Genomic DNA, 21,527 nt, shown 5'->3' with positions numbered 1-21,527 from the left:
TTGCCCTGGGGACGGGGCAGGTGGCCACGTCCTGGAGCCACATACAGGGACAGGGACAAGCGGGCACGGCTGGGGACAGGCCGGACGGGCAGCACGGCAGAGGCAGACCCCAGACCCTAACCCACAGCTATTCTTTTTAGCCGAGGGCTGTTTGCAAAGGGCCATTCCCATGCCGGAGCTGCCGCGGGGGCAGAAACCGTGACCGTCCATCCCTGCACATGGCACAGCCCAGCCCCGCACTCTCCCTGCCGGAATTCTCTCCCTGGAGAGACCTAATTAGCTAATTCCTTTGCTATTTATAAATCAATATGGAAATCCCTCTGCTTTATTCCCAGCGCTGTTGGTTGCCCTGGTTGGGCCCCCGCTAACTCGGTTAAAATCCAGACGATCAGAGGCTTGTGAATGGCTCCAGATACATGAATAAATAATTGCTTTAATTCTTCGTTAAGGGCTGGGGGAATACAGCGGGTGGCAGGGGCAGGGCAAGGGGCTGGGGGCTGCATCCTCCTGTCCCACTCCAACCCCTGGCTCTGCCTTGCAGCCTGTCAGCGCTTAACACCTAATAAATTAATAATCAGCACGCGGTTTAAGTAGGTCTGGAAAGTGGAAAATAACATCTGCAAAGAGCTTGCATCTCTGAGGCCTTTTAGGCAGGAGCGACGCGCAGAGAGGCAGACAGATTTGTCTGCCTGTCCATCTGCTCGAGGAGCAGACAGACCCATAATCTGTCCGTCCGCCTGCACCCTGCAAATCCCCATCGCTTCCCCATCAGCCGAAGCCCCGGAGCCAGGGGAGAGTCCACACAGAGCCCGAGCATCCTCTGCCCCGCTCCGGCTCCCTTCCCAATGCCAGGGATGGAGAAGCCAGACCTAAGACAGTGGTGGAGGGATGGGACCCGGGGCGAGGGGGGCTGGCGGTGACACTGGTTTGCAGTGGTTGGGTGCCATCGGCACGGGCAGGACAGACAGACATGGGCAGGACAGACAGACATGGGCAGCGGAGCCAGGCCTCGGCAGGAGAAGTCAGGCTTGGGAATCCACAGGGGAACGCGGCTATTTATAAACACATCCCTTACGCAGCGCTGCAGAAGAGGGTTTTCAAGAAAAGCTGGGATCATAGAATCATAGAGAAATGTGGCAACTGGGGATTCCTCGGAGATGAAAGCTGCTGGAAAACCACATGCAAGGTTTCTGCGTCGCCTCTGATGGAGACAAGGGGCGGTCCCCCCCAGCAGATCTGAATCTTGACCTGTTTAATCATGCTAAAGTTTGCCCTTTAGAGACATCACATCTGCCTCCCGTCACTCTGGCGCTGGCCGCTGATGGCTGTGGCGGGGAGCAGCGGGGTGTAAAGCACTTCCTCCCCTCCAGCAAAAGGTGGAACAGACCTGGGCTTTGCACGGGGGCTCGCGGATGGGGGGTGACAAGCGCAGGAGTCCCAGTTGAGCTTCTTCCTCCCCCCACATAAGCAAACCCAGCGGCTCATCCAGCCCACGGCTGCAGAAAACACTTTCCCAGCAAGCCCCATGGTTCCCAGCATGGGGTACATGTTTGCACCCCCAACACAAGAAACAGGCATAGCCACAGCAGGGCTGCCACTGTCACCCCAAAGGCTGCACCCCCAGAGCCCCCTCCTAGCTCACAGCACCCACAGTGAGGATGGTGTGGATGCGGGGCAGGTTACGGGTGCTGCTCAGCTTAGATGTTCCTCTGTGGCTCTGGCACAGGACGATGGGAACGTCTTGGGGATGCTGCAGGGATGTGCAGCCTTGGACAGGTTCTGTGAAACCAGAGCTGGCTTGGGTTTGCTTGGCATGGGCAAAACATGCTCTTGTTGCAGTGGTGGGATGGGATGGGATGGGATGGGATGGGATGGGATAGGATGGGATGGGATGGGATGGGATGGGATGGGGTGGGATGGGAGGGGATGGGAGCAGCACGAGGACTTTCCAGGCATCAGGAACAAAATGAACCTCTGCAGAGAGACGGAAAATCACTCCCAGAAGGCAGGAAGAAAAGTGTGGGGCTGGCACAGACATTGCCCAACACCAGGTGGCTACTAGGGCCGAGGGGAGGGCTCGCCAGCTGCAGCTCTGCTGGGATTTGCTCTGAGCTGGAGCTTGCACTCAGGAACAAGTGGTAGAAAACAGAGCATGTTTACTGACTGATTTAATGGACTCACTTGGACCGTTTGTCTTCCCAAAGCAAACAGCCTCGCTACGCTCTGAAAAGCATGTGCTTTAAAACCAGCTACACCCTTTGCGGCTCCTTTGCAGCCCTGATGGCCACTTGGGCAACTCTCGGTCTTGCAGACAGCCGAAGGCACAGGCGAACGGACCAGCAGCAGCCCCGCAGCCGTTCAGAGGCTTTATCAACTGGCAACCAAAAGTCAATAAAGAAGATGCCGCCTGTTTTAATTAACAGAGAAATTTCGCTCTAACAGGGGGTGAGATGATGCATGCCGGGGGGGAGGGAGGGAGGACAGAGACAAAACATGACCTTGTTGGCGGAGCGCACACAGCGGCACATTGTTTTCCCCTCGGAGACACTGGCCTTGATCCTGTACGGGCTCCACGGTGCAGCTGGGGGCTGGGGGGGTCCCCCTGCCCATGGTAGTTCTGGGGTGCAGGGTCTCTGGAAGGTGCTGGGGCCATGGGGTCAGGGGATGGTGCTTGGTACGTGTCCCACTGCAGTCACCGCTGAGGTGCGGGCTGGCCAGGGAGTGCTGGTGCCTTGGATGGGTACAACAAGGGTCTTGATTTTGGGACCCTCCAGAGAGATCAGCTGTGCCGGGGTGCCAAGGGACCCCCAGGAGCGAGTCCCCCATGGCCAGGGCTGGCTCTGCGCTGGGGGAGGCTGTGGCCGGTGGCCCTGGAGCACGGGGAGGCTGCAGCCCAGTGCCAGCATTAGCATCCACTTTGGTTTAGTCCCATTTTCATTTCTCCTGAGATTTCCCTTTCTGGGAAAGCAGCAAGGAGGAAACCCAGAGGGGGAAAAACCAACCAGCCTGCGTGCCAGGGAGCACAGCGAGGAGGGGTGTGACTCACGGCACCACCTGTCCCCGCAGCAGGACCCGCGGGGGCCGGGGTGACCTGAGGGTGATGGGGCCGGGGTGACTAAGTGGTACCCTGGGGTGACGGACAGAGGCAAACTGCACCATGAGACTGTTCTGGGGGTGATGGAGTTGGGATGAGCGGTACCACGGGACCCTCCCAAGGGTGAAGGGACGGGGCGGGGCAGCTCCCCGCTCCCCTTCCCCACTGGGGGCTGCCCCGGTCTCCGGGGGCGCACAGCCGCGGCGGGGGAACCGCACCACCAACACCCCCCGGCCCCGCCGGGGCGGTGGCTCCATCCCCGTCCCCCGCCCCCGGGGCGGGGTCTCCGGCGTCCCGCCCCCTCCCGCGCCTCATAAGCGGGGCGGCGGGGGGCTCAGCCCACTCCCTCTCGGCAGCCGCCGCGGCGGGGTCCGGCCCGACGTGCCGCACCATGGGCAGCCAGGGCTCCAAGGCGGCCAAGGCGGAGGGCACAGCCCCGCCGAGCGGCCACGCCGCCGCCACCGAGCCCGCCAAGGCCAACGGGCAGGTAAGTACCGGGGGACACACCGGGGGAGCCCGTCGGGGCGGGCGGGCGGATAGACAGACAGACAAAGGCGGCGGCCGCTGCTCGGTGGGGAAGGGGCGGCGGAGGCTCCGGGGGGGAACCCTCCTGCCCGGCGGGCACCGAGCGATGCGGCACCGCCCGCGCCGCGCCCCGGGCTCCCTCCCGGCACCGGGCGGGGGCTCCGGCCGCCGCCTCGCCCCGGTACCGGGAGCGGAGCGCGGGCGCCGCCCGGTGGCAGCGCATTGGTTCCCCCCTCCCCGCGTCGGTGCGTTTTCCCCCGCCCGTTGCATCCCCTCCCCGGTGCATCCCCCCCAATTCCCGGTGCCCCCCGTTCCTCAGCTGGGTGCGGGGCTTTGGGGAGGGAGTCCCAGGTCCCGCCTGTGCCTAACGCGGTGCTTCCCTCTCGCTTCCCCCCCGCAGGAAAATGGCCATTTGAGGCTCAACGGGGACATGACGGCCAAGGCGGGCGGCGAGGCAGCCCCGCTGAACGGGAACGGCTCGGCCGAACCCCCCCAGGAGGAGAACAAGGGCGAGCCGGGCGGCGGGGATGCCATCGAGCCCGCTCCCCCCGCCGAAGGGGGGGACGGCAAACCCGAAGGTGCTGCGGCTCCTAAGGACACCCCCAAGAAGAAGAAGAAGTTCTCGTTCAAGAAATCCTTCAAGCTGAGCGGGATCTCGTTTAAGAAGAACAAGAAAGAAGCCGGGGACTCCTCTGGGTCCTCTCCCATGGAGGACCAAGGCAAGGCGGAGGCCAAGGGCGAGGAGAACCCCGCTTGTTCTGCTGGTGGGACGGAGCCCTCAGCGCCCCCCGAGGAGCCGGGCAGCCCTGCCGGCCAGGAGGGAGCTGAGCCCAAGAGGGAGGATGGAGAAGCAGGAGGAGGTGAGGAGGAGGAGGAGAAGCAGCCAGGGGAAAACCAGGGGGACAACACAGCCAAAACAGAGGAGCCCTCGAAACCCGCGGGGCCTGAGCCGGCAGCAGCTCCGGCGGCGCTGGAGCAGAAGGAAGAGTAGAACCCACTTGGCATCGCCCGAACTTGAGACTCTTGCGGCATCGTCTCCATCCCGGTAACACCGCGGACTCGCTGCCTTGCCCACACGCCTCCCAGCCCCTCCTAGAACTGACACCACTTTCTAAAACCAACACCTCCCCTCCAGTTATTTCCTCCCAATCCCCTGTTAGCAAGCTGGTTTGGATTCCCACCACCACCACCACAACTTGGAGTAGTTTTCCCTGAATCCTTTAAAACTGTGGAGGAAGACTATCCTGGACAAAACTGGAATTTACAGTTTGTAAGATCCCAGCTGTCCCATCCCGCTCTGTCTCTGCTGGTCTGACTGTCCCCACGCTCCTCCCAGCAGCCTCTGATGCCCAGTGACTGTTCAATGGATTCTTTTTGTTTCCCCCCTCAGTTTACATTCCTGGTTCTGACTTCATTTAAAGTATTTTGTGCTTTTTATAGAAGTCAATGGTTTAAGAGCTAATCTGGTTAGTTTTTTTTATAATGTCTTACTCTTGGCTTAAAACCATAAAGCTTGTAAGTCCGCTGTGTTTAATTCTGCTTCTAAGGGGTAACTTCTAGGGCGCGGGGTGGAGGGAGGGGACCTGCCAGCTGTATAATGTGAAGCCAACATTGTTTTTTCTCTGTAAATAATTTTTTTAATGCCCACAACACTTGATTTGCAATTTTCTAACTTCTAAGAAAAGAGAAAAAAAAAAAGAAAAAGCTGTATGGGCTTTAATGTAACATTTGAAAGGAATAAATGGTGACCCCTTTATGGGTGAGCTTGAGTCCTTCTTGTCCTGGGTGCCAGACCAGGGCTGGGGAAGGCAGCAGTTGCTGATTTAGTTCAACAGCTGCTGCATTTAATCACTCCAGCTCTGTGCTGGCAGTTAATTGACTTGCAGCAGATGTAGAGCTACGGCCACAAAGGACTTTCTCACACAAACCTTGGGCTCTGGCTGCTTTGTACCTGGTTTCTTAGAGATCTAACCCATTTCTTTTCCTTGGTGGGGGGGGGGGGGAGAAGTGTTTTCTCATAAGGAGGTGCCCCGGAGGGCTACTGGGTGAAAATAGCATTTTAAGCTCGTTTTTTCTTAAAATTAAGGGGGTTTTTTAATGGCTTTAGAATAGGATTGGCTCCTCTTTCCTGAAAAGACACACTAGAGCGCAATGAGGATGCACTGGGAGCAAAGATTTGGTGCCAAAGAGACAAGGTGCAATGGGTGCCTCTGGTCCTTCTCCTGTGATCTGCACAGGGATGGAGGTGACTTCCCCCTCCACTTAATGGCCTGCTCCTAATTACCATCTAATTACCTGTCCCTGCTGGTTTGGGCTGGCAAAGAAGCAGATGGAGAGAGGAGAGGGGACCCTTGTTTGCCCTGAAGCTGCTGGCAAGGCTGGGCTGGGCAGGGACCAGCCCTGCTCTTCTGGGGCCCTGCAGGTAGGTGGAAATGGGTCAAATATGAAGAATTTTGGCTAACACATCCTTCTATTGATAATGGGAAAGTAGAGCGACCTTCCAGATGCAGGAGGGTTCATCCCTGTTCATCTGGGGGGTGGAGAGAAAAAGCTATTCGTGTATTCATTGCTATTCATTTGAGGGGAAAAGAAGAAAAATGTATTTAAAATGTAAGCGGCGTGGTCTGCAGATAGTTTAGAAGGGAAGGGCTGCTGTGGGGAGGTGTTGAGCCCCGGGCTGGCGCATCTGCAGCGCGGCAGCCATTTTACAGAGCGCTGCGCGAGCAGGAATGCGGCGGCACGTCGGTCCGCGCGGCTCCGGTTTTGTTCGAGGAGGAGAGAAAGGGCTTTAATTGTCTGCTCTGCTGAGGACAACTGGGGCTTCCCGGAGGGTTATTGCTGCAATGAAAGCCAACTGTGCCACACAAAGCTTGCTTTACTGAATAAGGCAGATGTGGCTTATGAACCTTTTGTGTCCATTTTAGCTGTGATCACCACTCAGTTGCAGAATTAACCTGCTCTTAATTAAAGATGTTTTTTCTCACTTGAATGTGAGGTAGAAAGCACTTAGGTTCGTTGCTCATAATTCTTTGTGCAATCTCCATATTCTCCTGGGATGTGCCTTGGAAGAGATAAAAGCAGCCCCTCATTTTCCTGCTGTTGGATATGGATATTCCCTTTTCATGCCTTATGATTCCTTTTCTAGATGAATGCTGCTTCCTATCAATTGTCAGCTTGACTCTGACCCCAATTAGCATCAGTGCTGCTGGATGAGAACCCAGCTGTAGTTTGGGAAAGCATCATTTTGTTGTTGGGTCCTATGTTACAACATAATAACCAACCTACTGTGCCCCTTTTCCAGTGATGGAAACTGAACTCCCACCCCACTGGAGTGTTTCCCCTCAGCAGGAAGCAGCACAAACACACCACCCATAGAAATGTACTGGTTTTATTACAAAGATTCTCAAAATTCAAAATAAAAGCATCTTTAAAAAACCACAATATGTTTCCCCCCCTTGACCCCGACACAAAGATACACTGATCTCTCTCGCTTCACATACAAACACTGAAGAGTGGGAGCAACACATCACTCAGGTTCAAAGAGACTAAAAAACCTCACGGTGGAAAAGGGAGAAGTATTTAAAAAAATAAAACATTTAAAAAATAACCTGTGTTAATTAGCAGCATTATTAGAGTTGAAGCCATCAGCAGCGCCCTGTGGGAGGTACAAATCCTCTGGTGGACGGAGGAATGCCCCTGAGAAAGGAGAGCAGCGAGTCCAAACTGCCCGCGAAACTTCCACCAAGCGAAAACTCGGCTGTGGAAAAGGAGACGCTAAAGAAAAGCCAGTTCTGGTCACAAAAGAGCTCAGGGTGTGGGATGAGGTGTGGGAGTGGGGAGAGGAATAGTTAGAAAAACGCACAGAGCCCCATCTGCTGTTCCCTTGTGAAGATAACAGCTCAGACGGCTGAGCAAAAGGTTCTCCGTGTGTACTGGCCGTGAGAGGAAAGATTCAATTTGGAAAGACTTAGAGGTGTTTTTGAGGTGTCAGGGGGGCTCTGCTCAGTCTGCCCTTTAGCCAAGGTGGGGACGGCTGCAGTGGTTTGAGCCCGAGACACAGAGCAGGGCCGAAAAAGGACAGAACAGGCAGGAAAAGCAAAGCAGGCGGCCAAACGGGCAGTAACTCGCTCCCCCTCGCCCAGAGGGGCACAGCTATACAAAAAAGGTATCAACACTTCATCCCTTCTCATACCTGAGGTGCCTAATGCTGCTGGATCGGCAGGACCGTGGAAAACCTTCATCACCACACCAGGGTGATTTTCACTTTGCGTTTTCCGGCTCTGCACTCGGGCTGATGCACTAAAGCGCTTTGCAGGTTGGATTTTGAGCTGCTTCATGTCTCTTTGCACAAGTTTGCTGCAGGGAGGTAGCCAACTCTATTCAAGAACTGCACTATTTGACCCTGAGAAGCGGCACCAGCTTGCAGTTACTTGCATGGTGGAATCAAACTGAAGACCAAAGGAATAGTCGGTCTCTCACAGGCTTCATTTGGGAACTTGTATTCTCCCATCCAAAATAAGCAAGACAAAAAAAATTCATGGCCATCTTTCCACCTAACCTGAAATGCAGATACTACTTCTACTTAAATTATTCGTTTCCAAGGGTGGTTATTTGAGAGGAGAGAGCAAAGAAAGGGAGTGATTTTTCTAAAGACACACTAAGGAGGCGGTGGAAGGCAAGAGTGAAACGTCCCAGTCACCAAATCTGGGCAGTGTAGGTCTGTCGACTCCGCAGAATCCTCCCTATCTGCTCCCAGCGGAGTGCAGCGAGGAATAATTTACAGTTCTCAAGTCATTTATATATTTATATAGAAATATATACAGAAACATATATAAAATATAAATCCTGTGGAATGGGAGGCAACCGGAGAAGCTAAACCTACGACAACTACGCACTGACACGTCCTGTCCAGCTGCAGCCATCTTAGGTGGATTTTGTCTCTTCCTTCACCCTGTGGAAGCAAACAGTGGACAATTTGGTTTAAATGAGTAACCTGGGCTGTGCGCGAGCTTGAATTTTAAGCTTGAACCTTAAAAACGCTGCTTGTATCGCCCATCTTCATCTAGAACTTGTGGTGTGTTACGGACCCAAGGCACTGTATTTTGAAGCCCTTTTCACTGAGGGATCTCACAGCGCTTTATCGTTTGTGGTTTTCAACACGTGCAACCTTTTCCCGTTAGGAGCCCGTGGCGAAGCCACCCCAAGGTCCATGTGTCTCCTCCAACCCCTCCAGTTGTGCAACATCCCACCGGGGACACTGGCAGATGGCACAGCCATTTAATCACCACACCAGGACACGGGGCTCACTCACCCTTTGGGTTCTGCTTTCTCCTCTTTTGGTTTCTCCTCTTCTTTCTCATCTAGGGGTGGAAAAATATATATATATAAATAAAGACACCCAGTAGTGCAGTAGGAAAGCAGCTGGTGGGCAAAGCTCCGAAGAGCCGGGAGGGCTCCTAAGCCCAGCTCTCCTGCTCACCTTTCTTCTCCTCCTCCTCCTTCTCCTCTTCTGTTTTCACACGTTTAGCTTTCTTAAAGTTGGCGACATTTTTGCGACCTCCTTCCCCTTCGTCTTCGGAGTCGGAGAATTCTTCATCACAGGATATTCTCTTATCAGAATTGCGGACTGAATGCAAAGAGAACAAGAGGTTGTTTCAGCAGATTTAGAAGTCAGGAGACACCGAGACATCTACTCGCTGGAATGAACTAACAAGCCTACGTTAAGTCAGAATTAGGCCATGATAAAAACGCTTTATCTTTCTGCTTGCATATCTTTTAACTCATCATCCCTAACTGCTCCTGCCTAAGATCCACCATCACACGTACGACTTGGATTAGGCACAGTGTGTAGACTTGACAGCGTAAGCAGGTTAATCAACCTCTACCGAGAAAATCTGTCTGCCAGATCTAAAGGCCATCAGCCAATCTGGATATAAACCTGCGTCTTCACTGTGGAAAACAACTTGGGATCAAACCCGACAGTCTCTGTGTTCTGCCATAGCACCTACATCACAGGAACTGTTTAAATTCTCACATTAAAGCCTAGGTTCTCCCTTTATGGAAATCAGCTGGCAAAAGTGTCGGTTTTCCACGGGAAAAGAAATCTACCAGCCCTGCACTGCCGAACATCACTGAGCATTTTACAGAATCAGTCAGAAACCTGGGGATAGATTCAAACTGAAGCAGGGTGACCATGAGCCAGCACTGGGCCCTTGTGGCCAGGAAGCCAATGGGACCTGGGGTGGGTTAGAAGGGGGTGGTCAGTAGGTCAGAGAGGTTCTCCTGCCCCTCTGCTCTGCCCTGGGGAGACCACACCTGGAATCTTGAGTCCAGTTGTGGCCCCTCAGTTCCAGCAGGACAGGGAACTGCTGCAGAGAGTCCAGCGCAGCCACCAAGATGCTGAAGGGAGTGGAGCATCTCCCGTGTGAGGAAAGGCTGAGGGAGCTGGGGCTCTGGAGCTGGACAAGAGGACACTGAGGGGGGACTCATTCATGTTTACAGATATATAAAGGGAGAGTGTCAGGAGGATGGAGCCAGGCTCTTCTGGTGACAACCAGTGACAGGACAAGGGGCAATGGGTGCAAACTGGAACACAGGAGGTTCCACTTAAATATGAGAAGAAACTTGTTTGGGGTGAGGGTGGCAGAGCCTGGCCCAGGCTGCCCAGGGGGGTTGTGGAGTCTCCTCTGCAGACATTCCAACCCGCCTGGACACCTTCCTGTGTAACCTCATCTGGGTGTTCCTGCTCCATGGGGGGATTGCACTGGATGAGCTTTCCAGGGCCCTTCAACCCCTGACATTCTGGGATTCTGTGTGTGACTCCAGAATTAAGATCTATCTAAGTTATGTATCTGCCTGTCTTTATTAATTAAAGTAACTCAGCTACTTCCCCAGCTAACTGATCCCGCTCGGCTTTGGCACCCACGGGCTCACAACAAGCACGAGCTGCAGCCGGGTAACGTGACTACGCCAGAGACAGGCACGTACTTGAAATGCGCTTCTCAGGATCTTCTTCCTCTTCGTCTCCGCTGTCTTCCTGAACTGCGTCCTCAGGAATCGGCTGCATCTGGACCCCAGGGGCGTGCGGCAGCATGCGCAGGTTCTCAAACAGACGTTGCCTAGAGCCAGGAGAGGAAAATCTCCATCAGCGCGAAGCCCCCGCTACAAGGTGTCGGTCTCGCAAAGAGGAGCAAACACTTACTTAATCTTCTCGAGGTACTCATTGGTGTTCTGGTTAGTCATGTTCGAGGGACTGATGTGAAGCTTAAAGTCCGGGCCAAAGTACTCAAAATAGTCATTATATGGAAGCTCTGCGGGCAAGTTAAAAAGGAATAAACACCCAATTACCACTGGAGTGGTGATAAAATACCACAAATGCATTGTAATTCTACAGGAAAGCACAACGGCATTTACCTAAGCACAGGGGCCAAAGCTTCCCTAGCCCAAATTCAGATGAAAGCAGACAACTTAGCAATGGTGCAGTTAAAAGCTTAACAGTTAAACACTACCAGCAAACACAAAAGCTTTCAGGGTACCTTTTGCTGGAGGGGAGAACTACAGGACTAGAACGCAAATAAAACCAGCTACTGCAAATCAGGGCATCCAAAAGCTCTTCTGCAGTAACAACCAAGAGCCAATGGAACACCTCAGGGTTGCAGCAACATGACTTCCCGAGCTCTGTTACTGGAGTGGTGTTGTCCCTTAGTTTTGCTTCAAAGGCTCCAGGGGAGAATTACCATTGGGAATTTCAGTGTCCAAAGCCACGGCAGTCTCATAGGTCCAGCATCTAGCCACGTTGCGGATCGTATAGCCACCTCCTCCCAGCATCAGCATAGGCAAATTAAAACTTTTTACAAACTCCACACACTTGGCATGACCTGCAGCAAAAGCAGTGGGAGGAAAAGGTCAGAGGAACAAACTTCTTAATGAAATCAAATTATATCAGTTATGCTGTTTCAGCACCGTATGGTATTCTTACCTTTGATGGTCAGATTAAAACAACCCAGCCTGTCACCTGACAGAGAGTCCGACCCGCACTGCAAGACAACTGCGCTAGGCTGGAATGTCTCCATCACTTTGGATATCACCTAAACAAGAAACTCGTTGTTACACGCTCTCCGCAGGGCAGTGTCACAGCAACACAGCGATGCCCATGTCAGCAAGTGACACGAGGACATCTCTGGTGTGCCCACAGCTGCTGGATCCCCAATATTGGTAACAGCGAGGCTCTAACAAAGAGCAGCTCACTGACGACAGGCTGCGATTGTGAGGGAGGAATACAGCCTGCGGAGGGTCGTATCGCAGAAAAAGGAATTATTCTCCCCAAAGAACAGCTCCATGAGCCACCCAGTGACAAAGCGTGATCCACAAAGGGTCACTCAGCAAAGCTGTCTTCACTTACCGGCTTGAATATCGCTTCGTAGGACTCATCATCGATTCCGTCCCGGAGGGGATAGTTGACAGCATAGTACTTGCCTTTGCCTGCACCAATATCCTATTAAAGACAGGAGAGAACACAAGTCACTAGGGAACGTCAACTGTGCCCCAAATTGGGAAGGGGAGTCTGGGATTCCATCAGTGTAACAGCCCCAAAATGCCAGTGTGGGCTGACCACACAGTCTCATAACTGCAGGAATCTATTTTTACTTTAAAATAAGACATACATATTCACATTTCCATTATCTCTCCCATACTCAAGTGTTTTATTAAAAAAATAATTTCATTTATGCTGCAGATTGGCTGCAACGGGGAAAAATGCTGCAGCTGCATGCAAGTTCACATCACCAGTGCCAAACTCTGGGCAGGGCTGAACAAATGCAGCTTGCAAGTGGAAGACAGGAGAATTTAGATCAGAAAAAGGTAACTCCATTAAAAAGCACATTAAAAAACAAAGGTAAAGAACCTTTCAACCCTGAGAGCGGCAATGTCAGAAGGCACAGAGTGAACCACACCTGTATCTGACTAGAAAGAGTGCCAGTTAACACCGCGATTCATTACCAGGCAGAACTGACTCATAGGAGGAAATGCCACCAAGATAAACCAACACACACACAAGTACTCCCTCGTAACCCTTCACACAAAAGCTTCTGTGACCAAACATAACTTGCAAGTATCTACAGAGTCACTTTTCTGAGCGTAATCTCACCAGAAGGCTGCTAAGAGACTCAGATTTATTACTGTACAGGCCACAATCACAGGAACAACACCTTTGCCCTCAGAAAAAGGATCCCACTTTGAGAGCAGGAAAACCCAAGAGAGCAGCGGTTTTGGTTAAACTAGTATGACCGCAAACAGACGGAAAAGACCAAGTTTCAGGGTAATTTTCTGCTAAGCCTTCCTCCTCACCCGTAGGTCCCCTGTTCCTGGGAAGTATTCCCCGTACTTATGGAAGGACACGGTCATGACGCGGTCCGTGGTATAAAAAGCTTCCTCCACGCCGTCTCCGTGGTGAATATCAATGTCGATATACAGCACTCTCTGGTGATACCTAGGAGGAGAAAGGAGTCAAACTATTGCGTTTCTTCAGAGCAGAAACCAGCAGAGCAGATGGGAGGAGAGCAAGGAATCGCTGCTAAGCCTCAGGCTGCAGAGCTCCCAGCCAGCTCGCTCTCTGGAGCCGACCAGCAAACGAGCTGCGGAGAACAGCCATGGGGCTTTGGTCAGCAATGGAACGCAACCGCAGAGGGAAATGAAGTGGCTTCTGCTGCTGCGACTGCTCTTTGAAGGCAGACTCAGCCCCGTTTATTCAGAGTCAGCCAAGAGAGTGCATTTTTATGCCCAAGCCTCCCACTGAGGTTTGCCTTGAGCCAAAAGCTGTCAGATGTTACAGCTGCGCTCCCTTTTCCAGGGTGGGTGGTAGAGAGAAGGGTCTAAGAGCAATCACACGACGCTCCAAGCTTTCTGCCTCCTGCACGGTGCCACCATCCTTCAGGAGAGAGGGCACTGCATCCCAAAAGCGAGCTCATTAAGCCCCCCTGGGAAAACACAGCTTTAAAAAAGCAACAAAAAAGACTGGAAAGAAAGCGCTAAGCAATAAGAAGAAATGCAGCAGAATGGACACAAAGGGGTAAATAAGTACTGCCCGTACTTTAGGAGCTCCAAGATAGCCAAGACGATATCGTTGACATAACAGAAGCCAGAAGCTTCTGATTTTTTAGCGTGGTGAAGGCCCCCCGCCCAATTCACAGCAATATCCGTCTGTTGCTTGTTGAGCTTCACAGCACTGGCTGTTGGGAGAAGAATTACAAAACGTTAACACGAGAGCAAAGGCCCCATGACAGAGACCAAGGGGTAAAGCGCTTGGTCCCTCGCGATCACATCATGGCTCATGTGGGTGTTTGGGGACTTTACAAAGCACAAGCCCAAGGGTTTAACACTGGGTGTCTCGACAAACTAACAAAAGGCAGAGAAATGCAGCCTCTGCTTTGCCTGCAAGCACCTTTCGCCGCTTCCTACTTCTGCCCCAGAGCACAAAATCTGCACAAACGAGTCCAGAGCACCCCAGCTGGGCCCACAGCTGAAGACAAGTCTAGATTCCTCAGCGCCATGAACAAAAGATTGTAATGAAAGGTTTTATCCAACATCTATTTAGGTCATTCACTGAATATGCATCAAGGCAAAGGAAGTTCTCTGCCCCCAGCCCCTTCATAAACTTTCTGCTAATTCTGCAAGTCTCCCAGGATCAAAGCAAATGATATATTCTGTGGAATCCAGCGCCGTGGGACCAGAGAGCGCAGCTACCTCAAAAAATGCTGCCGTCAGTATCTGTACGTACTGCCGAACCGCGTTACAGGAAATAAAGAGTTCTCGATGTCATTGTGGGAGTAGCAGCCACAAAGCTCTACCGCCCATGCACAGTTAACACAGTTCTGCAATACCCACTATTTCTGCAACAAAGTATTCGAAAATAGTGAAAGCATTTTAAATGTTAGCGTACTGAAACCTTTCAGGTTGTGTTTCGCCTCTTGTCCAGAAACAGAGGCTTTTTGTTAAAAACACCAGATAAAGTAACCCTTTTCTAGCCTTTCCAGGTTATGTTTGCCCAGGGCAAGGTTTTTACAACCTTTTTTCCCCCCTGTAAATTGATTTCTTTAAATTAAACCCCTGTTGCTGCTGTGGTTTTAACTCTATCACTGGCAATGTTGTTATACAGAGTCCTGCACTTATTCAGTGAAGTATCTCGGACCAGTGAAGATACACTTAACAAATGTAGAGGGATCCATCAATACGCAAGGCGTGAACTCTCACGTGGGAAGAAATCGGTATCTAATTATTAAGGAAATCAGAAATAGGTTCACAGGGCTTCCCCACCACCACCTACAATTTATTTCCTAGACAGAACAACATGATGTACATCTGCTGAATAGAAAAAGAGCACAAGACTTGTGAACGTACCAACGGAGCCCCCAGCAGAGAGCTGGCAGAACTCAAACAACCCATCAAACACAGGGCAGTCTTCCCCAACGTTAACTGGAAAAGAATTAAAAGAGAGTTAGTAAGACAAAGCCACAAATGAATGGCAAAGCTTATACCCACACGCTGATTTAAAAGGTAACCAGTGAAGCGATTAAACATTTTAAACAACAAAATACCACGCACAGATAATAAGATGTTAATGTGATCGACCTGAGGATGCTCCCGACTTGTATAAAAATGAGAAAGCAGGTGCCAGGAGAGCAACAAACACATCATGTACCGAATGCGCTACTGGGGGTGTGAAAACCAGACGGTCACATTGGAAAATGGGCGGGTGGAGAGTAGATGCTGTTGATACCAACACATGGTTTTAGAAGCAACGCCAGCGGCGCTCCTGGAAACGCCACATTTACCAGGTTCTGCTCTGGTTACTACAGGTTGTGCAAAACAGGGGCCAGCACCCCTTGCCACCCATCATTTTAGGGGAATAGCACTGTTTCTGGTGACAGAGCCAACATCGAGCTCCATTTCACACCCCACAGCACACGGGAAAGGTTTTTGCTCCTGTTTCCTGCTGACGAGGAGCTGAGAAAGCAACCAGGAGAACGTGGGGAGATGGCAAATAGTGCTTCATATCGAACAAGAAGTTTACGTCCCTATCTGTTCTGTTACACTTTGTACATTTACTTCACGTGGAACACTCAGTTTTTAAGTTCTCAGCAGTGGTTTTGGCCTGGATAAATTTCTACTGTAACAGTTTCAAGATTAACAACAAAAACAGTAACAAAAGATGCGTTTTTAATCTAGATTTTGCAACATCTGCTTTTTTACAAACAAGCAAAAAGATAATCTGTATTTCTGTAATGTTTTCTGCTGTGAGAAGGGCACAAACAGCACTAGAAACTGGTCAGTGCACAGTGTCCACAAAGTCTGTGTGATCAGGGAGTCTGAATGGTCCCAGTTCAGGACAGGGATCCCTGCAAGGACAATACCCAGCAGGAGACCCAGAAGGAAACGATTGTTCCCACTTTCCTATTGTTTCAGCAGGGCATGGAAATGGGCCGAGTTTGAATAATGAACTCAAAGAGATGGCTGGAAGTGAGGAGACTTCAAATCACCGCATCCTGTATCCTTCCCATGACAGCAAATTAAACCTCTTGCCCTTTGGGTTACAGATGGGTCTTCCCAAGAAAAGCTCTGGCCTCTGCATGTTTCAGGTTCATTTTAATATTTTGTCTCCTTCGGGTAAATATAGTTCCGTGGAAGCACAGCAGAGAAACAGTGACTACCAGAGTGGGCGTTTATGAGCCATATCTGCTTCAGGGGTAAACAGTTCAGTTTGTGTAAATATGTACTTTGGTATATGTCATTTGGTATATTAGGGCATATCATTTACTGCGGGAAATCTTTCAATGCGTATTATTCATGAACCACATTCCCCGTGTGCTTGTGTCTTAACATCTGTCCCCTTCAGTTTACACCAGACTTCCAAGTGTCTCTACTTCAGTCTCGAGGCCCATATTTCTTCTAAATTGGATATAACACTTACTCCATATAAATTAACCCCGTGGGCCAACAACTTTTTTACTCCAAGACCAAAATACTGTTTAAATAAACCTTGAGCATTCCCCCCTATTCATCTATACTTGCTAGAATCCCCATTTGCTGCAGCCATTGCCAAAGAACGTCAGCTCAGAGTTGCAAAGAGATCAAAAAAAGGTTTCTATAGCATTAAAGCCACCATTAGAGAGTCTTTCCATGGACTGGAGAGGTCAGATGAAGAGATTAGGTCACAAAATAAACCATTCGAACACAAAGTGGGCAGGTATCATTGTGCATCTCAACCCTTCCCCACTTCCAAACTGCCACTGTCCTGAAAATCCTTCAGCATTACTGCAGGTTTTGGACAACTGGTGAGTTGAGGGGGTTTTGCTTGTTTAAATTACACCACCCTTTCCCACCTCAATACCTCTGGTTAAATACAAGCAATAACACAAAAGCAGCTCAAAAATGGAGTAGTTGAGTCATCTGAACCCATTTTTAAAACACTGGATTTACCAGAAAAATCCAAAACGAAGTCAGAAGGAAGACAATTTCCCATGGCTCTTCCTACTCTTTTTATCACAAAGCTCTAAAGTTGGCCTAGGATTCCCCAGAACCACCCATTTTAACACTGGCAGGAACTACACGCGTATCTTACATCTCTGCATCTGCTTGCTGTACTCAGACATGTTATCTGGGCGAATAGACCTCAGAAATTTTATGTAGTCATCACTGTGGTACTTGGTCATTTCTTCTGCGTTTGCCTTGTGAGGGCGCTGCAAGGAAGAAAAAGAGCAAGGCTTGTTTTGCAACACACCTCCACCATTCCCACTTCCCATCTCAAATTATTCCTCAGATTTACAGCAAAAAACCTCAAAACAGCAGAATTAACCAAGAGACACTCATTTTCAAAGGCAAAAATGCCATTACCAGACACTGGAGTGTATTACTTATCTAGACAAAGAAGTATTTAAGTTACAAGGAGAAAGGCAATTTTCCAGTCTCTACAGGTTATCTGAAGCAAAGAACATCTCACTACACGCAACCAGAAGGAAACAGAAATACGTCAGCACAACTGGTCGTGTTTTCCTTTCCTCTTTGGCTCATCAACAGCAAAAATGAGTCTGAAGCGTCAAAATTAAAACCCTGACAAGTAAAGTAAGATCCTTCATAGATGTTTTTCTCCATGACCAGTTCTATACTTACATATATCTCCATCTTCCTGTAGAGGCCGTAGTTCAGCAGCAGGTTGTGGGTCATTCGGATCCTGTGAGGTTTCATTGGGTGTCCTTGGCCATAATAGTAGTTTCCAACATCACCTGGGAGCAGAAAGGATTTTGTTATAGCAGGAAAAGCTCCAAATTCCTTCAAAGAGAATCAGAGCTGATCATTTTATCTGGACATCTGTTCGCAGGGGACAGGGTCACAAGTGTCTCCACGGATTTAGAAAAGTTTATCCCTATAAATAAGACAGATATTTGGAAATCAGGGTATGGTCAAACATGTAACGCTGGTTCTGGGGAAGGGATTCCAGGTATAGTCCCAAATTAAGAAGGGGGAGCTCCAGCTTTCTTGGGCAGGAGCTCTGGGCTCCACGTCTCCAGCTCTGCAGTGTCCTCTCCAGGCGGTTCGAGATCTCGCATTTACAGAGCTCACCAGCAACACAACCACGCTGGAGCACAAACCCACAGGCCAAGAGGACGCAGATTTAATCCCGGCTCAGACGGTGACTCATCGGACGCAGCACGTAGCCTCTTCGCCTCAGTTTCTTACTATTTACCCAACAGAAATGAGATACAAAGCAGCTAATTCTGTCAATAAGCCACCACCAGCACAGCTGTAATTTTACAGCCTCTCGATCATTTTCACCCATTATTATTGCTTGAAATCATTCCAAAACATCGCAGTCCCTACCAACCGCACACCCACGCAAACGCACCTGATGAGCACCAGTGTTAATGAAGTTCCCTTCGTGCAAACATCTCCCCACGCGGATTTTCCCCTAGCCAGCAAAAGCTGAGCTCGTGCTGCGCTCTCCCACGGTCAGCACCGCAAACTAAGGTGGGTTTTTCTTCTCCCAGGGTACTTATTTTCATGAAACTCAGAGAAATTTAACTTTCAGATTTCTGCCTCCTGCCTGATTTGGCTGCGAGATGCACAGACTCAGCAGCAGCACGTAAGCCTCGTTTTCTCAGGAAACCAGACCAAGTTGTTCATGTAGTTGAACTCCCCATCAGCTTAGGAAGCAGGAGACCCAATCCGGTCTGGCTGGTGACTCAGTATTAATATTTCATCACCGAGCTTAACATTCAAAAGAAACTACTGCTTCCTCGCAGCACAAGGCTGCAGACTTCCCTCCTGCGGACACGACCCTATTTTCAGTCAAAGTAGATGCAAACGGTGCAAAACCTACACCCAAACAATTCTGCTGATGGAGTTTACCTGTCCATGGCATGGGGATTTTACTGGGGGAACTATCCCTACAGTAAAATCAGGTTACATCAAGCTTTAGGGACCTCAGTAAGAGATGCTCAAGACTGCATCTAGAAAATACAAGCACAAAACTACAGGAAGCTTTGAGAAATCACCATCGTTGCACCCTGGGCTGCAAGTCCCTGCATGGGGAGCTAGTAAAGAAGTTCCTGTTCAAGTTCAAAGCCTTCCACGCACCCTCAGGATTTCCACGAAGGATCCTTATGATACCTGATTACCTTCCCCACAACCTCTGCAACCCACCCAGACCCTTCCCCATCTGAAATCTGTGGCTGGAGGAAGAGACCTGCACACTATCCCAAACAGCAGCCAGGGACCTCCTTTCAGGGAATTACTGCACCAGATTGTGCTGCTCTAAGCTCCCTGTGTGGAAAATAAAAGACCCCACCAAACTGGCCTCCCACAACTGCAGGTTTTGCCTTTCCCAGCAATAAATGCACTTTCAGCCCAGGACACGCTGTGAGTGTTTGCCAACCGCTCGAAAAGACAGGGGGAAACACGGCACTAAATCCTCACCAGAGTAAATCACCTATCGACAAGAGTAAAGCTGACTTCATCCAGCTACCTTGCAATGAAGACTACAAGGACGGCTTCTCTGCTTAGCATTTTCAAACAAAACGATTGCTTATTTCATATTTAAGACATCCTGGTGTGCTTTTAAAGACTCTAGCTTGTTCTCAGACTGACAAGCTGCTTTGTGAATGCATCATATTCTAAGGACAGGGACAAGTTTGGACATAGAGACCATTTTCTTTCAACATCCAGGCGTGTGCGCACATACGGCACCCCTGCAAGTTTAAACCAGGCAGTTTAGGGCCCGGGCTCCATCATCCCCTTGTACATTTTGAAATGCCAGGTGCTGCACAGGGATCGCTTGAGTGGTGAAATCGGGCTCAGTTTTGCTGCACCCAGAGCTCTGATCCAGACTCCTCCTCGCCCTGCCCTCCCAAAGACACCCTCTGAGTCACAGCCCCTGCAGAACTGTCATTACCACTTACAAACCTACCGCTTAGAGTTACCTTTCTAGAGAAATAAAAGCCTTCGCTATATGCCTGGCACATACAGCAGTTTTTAAAACTATATTTTACTGCTTGAGCACTGAACACACCCATTTAGAGGGAAAAGTAGCAAGAAGAAGTTTTTATTTTATTTTGCAGACTAAAAACCACGATGAAATAGAGAATTGAATGGTACCTTTCACCAAGAGTGATCACAGACTATATTAAAAATGAGCTCGCCCATCACCAGGGCACCAAGCCGCCCCTCCAAAGAGGAGGGGGATGTGAGTGACTGTGATTTCTCCCACAGGATTATGGGGTAGAAGCAGGGAAGTCGCCCAAGACACCCAACCTGGGATTTGGCCAGCTCGACCACCCCATTACTTCCCTACGCCCATGGGATGACTATAGAGCCCAAATCAGCGCTTCCCCAGCCTCATAAAAAGGAAATAAAAAATAAATCCAGTCCGTAATCCAGCCAAGTTCAGAGCCAGAACTAAACAATGCTCCTACACACAGGAACTCCCCACAAACAGCCACGCAGCCGCTCTGGCTCCCAGCACCTCGGGCTCTGTCCTCTGCCTGACAGCAACGCGGGGGCTCCAGGAGCGACTCTTCCTCCCAACGCAGCTCCAGGTTTCACCTCCCGCAGCCTGTTCTGTCCCACAGCACCGCCCCAGTGTCCCAGCACCTCCCCAGTGTCCCCATCCTCCCAGAACCCTCCTGCAGCCTCCCAGAGAGGCTCCCAAAGCCTCCTGGCATCCCTCCTGGCCCCTCCACAGCCCCCAGAGCTCCCATCCTACCCTCCTCTCCCACCAGTCCTGCTCCCCATCTTCCCCCCCACTCTTCCCTCTTCCTCTCCACTGCTCCCCCATATCCCTCCCATGCCCCCCCCAGTGTCCCCCATTCCCAACCCCGCTGCACTCTCCCCATAATCCTGCCCCATATATGTGTCCCTATTGCTCCCTGCCCCCCAGTGACCCCCATTACCCCTCTCAGGGCAGCCCCCCAGCCCCCCCATTTCCCAGTGACCCCTCACTACCCTTAACCCCCCCTTAGAGCAGCTCCCACCCCTCATGTCCCCCAATGACCCACCACTACCCTCCCCCAGCCAACCCCTCACCCCCCATCCCTAGTGACCCCCATTACCTCCCACTTATCCCCACTACCCCGCTCTCCCCTCCCCCACCCCCGCTGCCTCCTCATCCCCTCCCCCCGCCTCGGGACCGCCCATCCCCCGACCCTGCGATCCCCGTGGTCGCCCCCGTCGATTGCCCCGCAGCCCCTCACCGTCGTAGTAATAGCAGACTTTCCGCTTGGTCCCCTGCGTCAGCGCCATTTTCCTGCCTCCCCACAGCGACAGACCCTACCGCCGCGCCGCTCCGTGCAACCCAACCCGGCCCGCCCCGGGGCCCGGGCCCCGCCACCCCGCCTACCGGCGAGGCGTCCAGCCTATCGGA

General features: G+C 51.1%; 2 protein-coding genes across 2 annotated transcripts; one reads left to right on the top strand and one right to left on the bottom strand.

The window, feature by feature from the left end:
* Positions 1–3,485: 3,485 nt before the first annotated feature.
* MARCKSL1 (MARCKS like 1) lies at positions 3,486–4,610 on the top strand (the record flags this gene model as incomplete). The annotated part of the gene is made up of 2 exons (XM_080357790.1): positions 3,486–3,581; positions 4,020–4,610. The coding sequence occupies 2 exons, from the start codon at positions 3,486–3,488 to the stop codon at positions 4,608–4,610; spliced, it is 687 nt and encodes a 228-aa protein (XP_080213916.1).
* A 3,932-nt stretch (positions 4,611–8,542) lies between these two features.
* On the bottom strand, positions 8,543–21,442 carry HDAC1 (histone deacetylase 1; the record flags this gene model as incomplete). The annotated part of the gene is made up of 14 exons (XM_080357805.1): positions 21,358–21,442; positions 17,783–17,895; positions 17,235–17,352; positions 15,014–15,088; positions 13,707–13,845; positions 12,965–13,106; positions 12,021–12,113; positions 11,598–11,706; positions 11,356–11,496; positions 10,821–10,929; positions 10,607–10,737; positions 9,099–9,245; positions 8,931–8,979; positions 8,543–8,570 (listed from the first exon to the last, which is right to left on the bottom strand). Exons 1-14 carry the CDS (start codon positions 21,404–21,406, stop codon positions 8,543–8,545), a joined length of 1,443 nt encoding a protein of 480 aa, XP_080213931.1. The 5' UTR covers positions 21,407–21,442.
* Positions 21,443–21,527: the final 85 nt, after the last annotated feature.

This window comes from Nesoenas mayeri (genome assembly GCF_963082525.1).
Source record: "Nesoenas mayeri genome assembly, chromosome: 21".
NCBI lineage: Eukaryota > Metazoa > Chordata > Aves > Columbiformes > Columbidae > Nesoenas > Nesoenas mayeri.
This window is presented reverse-complemented; position numbering and strand designations above follow the sequence as displayed.